Source organism: Myotis brandtii, unplaced genomic scaffold, assembly GCF_000412655.1.
Source record: "Myotis brandtii unplaced genomic scaffold, ASM41265v1 scaffold199, whole genome shotgun sequence".
In the NCBI taxonomy this organism is placed as follows: Eukaryota; Metazoa; Chordata; class Mammalia; order Chiroptera; family Vespertilionidae; genus Myotis; species Myotis brandtii.
The window spans coordinates 3,125,261-3,127,914 of NW_005357414.1; the positions used below are offsets into that span (position 1 = coordinate 3,125,261).

At 33.9% G+C, this 2,654-nt stretch overlaps 1 protein-coding gene across 2 annotated transcripts in view; it reads right to left on the bottom strand.

Annotated features, from left to right (window-relative positions):
- The window catches only part of COL4A5 (collagen, type IV, alpha 5), a 329,573-nt gene that overhangs the window by 165,260 nt on the left and 161,659 nt on the right, over positions 1-2,654 (bottom strand). For both annotated transcript variants that reach the window (XM_005865212.2, XM_005865213.2), the window contains exon 3: positions 1,873-1,962. In XM_005865212.2, the coding sequence (XP_005865274.1) occupies positions 1,873-1,962 (90 nt within the window). The remainder of the gene's footprint in view (positions 1-1,872; positions 1,963-2,654) is intronic.

Below are 2,654 nucleotides of genomic sequence, written 5' to 3' on the forward strand. Positions count from 1 at the left end.
TCCAAAAAAAGAAAACAACAAACACCCAGAGATGAATGCAAACTACAAACAACAACTAATAACAAGCAAGGAGAGGAAAAACAGAAGCAAAAAATAAACAGAAACAACAAAGAGAAACAATCTCACAAACAAGCAAAAAAAAAAACCAATCTAGTCAACAATCTAGCAAACAACAATAGGACAAAGAGAAAGCAAGCAAAACAAAACAAAACAGAAAAACCTATAACAAAACAAAACAAAACAAAAACACAATAACAACAACAGCAATAAAAGGGAAGAGAGAAAAAAAGAGAAAAAATTTAGATAGTGAAGAAAGAAAAGAGAGAGGTGCATATGGACTTAGAGCAGGGGATCAGAAATTGAATATATAAGTAGGATTATTTTTTTAACAGGGGTAAAAAGAAGGGATAAGTAAAATCTAAAGCAGGAATAGGGTAAGAGAAACAGAACAACCAAATGGGAAAAGTGAGGAAGAGAGTGTTGGCGTAAAGGTGAAGTTGAGATAGAGTAAAATGATGCTAAAGGAAAAATGAAAATAGAATGTAGACCACTAATTGCAAAATAAAATAAAGAGAAAATAAAATGATACTTTTTTTAAAAAAAAGGTAAAATAGTAGTGGTAATAATACTGATTCAAAATAAAAATATAATAATTATGAAGGTAAAATCAATTTAGGAAAAAAGAAAAAAATAGTTTCTTAAGTAAAAGATGAACAAATAAAAATGCACAGTAGTGAAAGTCATTCACTTCCTCTACTGTTCTGTTTGTCACGCCTGTTTCCTGTAGGTAGTCAGGACAGTATTGAAGTTCCCTGCGTTCCACTGTTCCTCTGTATTGTAAGCCACAGTCCTGATTTTCAAGCAGGCAGTATTTTTTTGTTTCTTAGACTCCTTTATTTGAGTTTACACAAGGGTCAATTTGTGATTCAGCCCCTGGGTGGTAATTTTTCTGGATTGACCTCCAAGGCTATAAATCCTCTCTAGCCAGTATTTAGCTTTTGTTTTCCCTGTCGCACTTAATACTGGTTTGTTAGAATGGACTGCCCCAGAGCTGGTTCTCCCCGCTCTGATCCCCAGGTTCCACAGAAACAACTTTCTCCTGCAGTCTCTTAGGGTGTCCCCAATTGGGTGATCCTATGTATTGGGCTTAGTAATCAAAAGCAAGGATTTAAAGAGAAAAAAAGAGCCAGAGTAAGTGTGCGAACTCGCAACTTTTACCCTCTGGCACTGCGTTGTTGTTTTTTTTCCCCTAGCACTAAGCAGCTGCATTTTTATTTGTTCATCTTTTACTTAAGAAATTATTTTTTTCTTTTTTCCTAAATTGATTTTACCTTCATAATTATTATATTTTTATTTTGAATCAGTATTATTACTACTACTATTTTACCTTTTTTGAAAAAAAAGTATCATTTTATTTTCTCTTTATTTTATTTTGGAATTAGTGGTCTACATTCTATTTTCATTTTTCCTTTAGCATCATTTTATTCTATCTCAACTTCACCTTTATGCCAAATTTTACTGGTAAAATTTCAGGGTGCCTTTGCGCCCAGTCCCTCCCATTAAGTATATCACACTATGTAGAATAAAAAGATAACTCCAAAACCAGGTAGACTCTAGTTACTTCCGAGATTTGTCATGTGATATTACTATCTCCTCATGTGTCCGCTCCAGGCAACTTTTCTAGATGTCAGGGTCATTCAATTAGAAAATATAGTTTGTACCCTGTCCTTTACCTCTAGTGAAGTCATTAATGACACTACTTCACCTTTGGAAGCACAAAAAGCTGGCCTCAACTTCTTGCCCAAGAAGTGTTGAATAACAGCATAGCCTTCAACTTCCTCTGGTATTACTGGTTGGCAACTTGGCACATACCTTCTGTCCTTGAGGTCCTGGAGGCCCTTCTGGACCTGGAAATCCAGGCAAACCTGGATGGCCTTCCAAACCTGGAAATCCTCTCTCCCCCTGCAGTTAAAAAAGAATGAAAGGTAAGGTCATTTATGAATTTTCAAGCACAGTAATGATTGAGAATCAGAAGGATCAAACAACTATATAGAGAAGAATAATTTAATAATACAAAATATACAGTATCCACTAATGTGGGAAACCTTTAGGATATGAGTGATAAAACACAAATCATTCTGAATTTATATTACATATGGTTATGTAATCTCATGTTTTCTTGTAAAAGTAAAAAACATATCAGTGATGAAGTGAGATTTAACCATACTGACATCAAAAGTTTAATAGGAAAGATGGTCATTAACTCAGGAAAATGGGTCTGCAGAGGTTAAATGAAATAAGTATGGTGCAGGGATGGAAAGAAATAAAAAAAAATCAGAGAAGCTTTCAGATTTGTCATAGAGCAAAAGAGTTTATCCAGAATGAAAATTCATTAGCTGATTGGAGATAAATAAGCCAGAAAAAGACTTTATCTAGATCATGAAAATTTTATTTTTTTCTGATTATAAAATTAATACAAAAAAGGAATACATTTATTGTAGAAAACAAAAAATAAAGAGAAAATCACTAATAATTCCTCTACTCAGAATTACCTTTTGAATTGTGACTCAAGTTCCAGTTCTGACCATAGCACTTATTAACACCAGCAAAGGAGGGCTGCCTCCCTACCATTGAGGGTCCACTCATCAGTATTT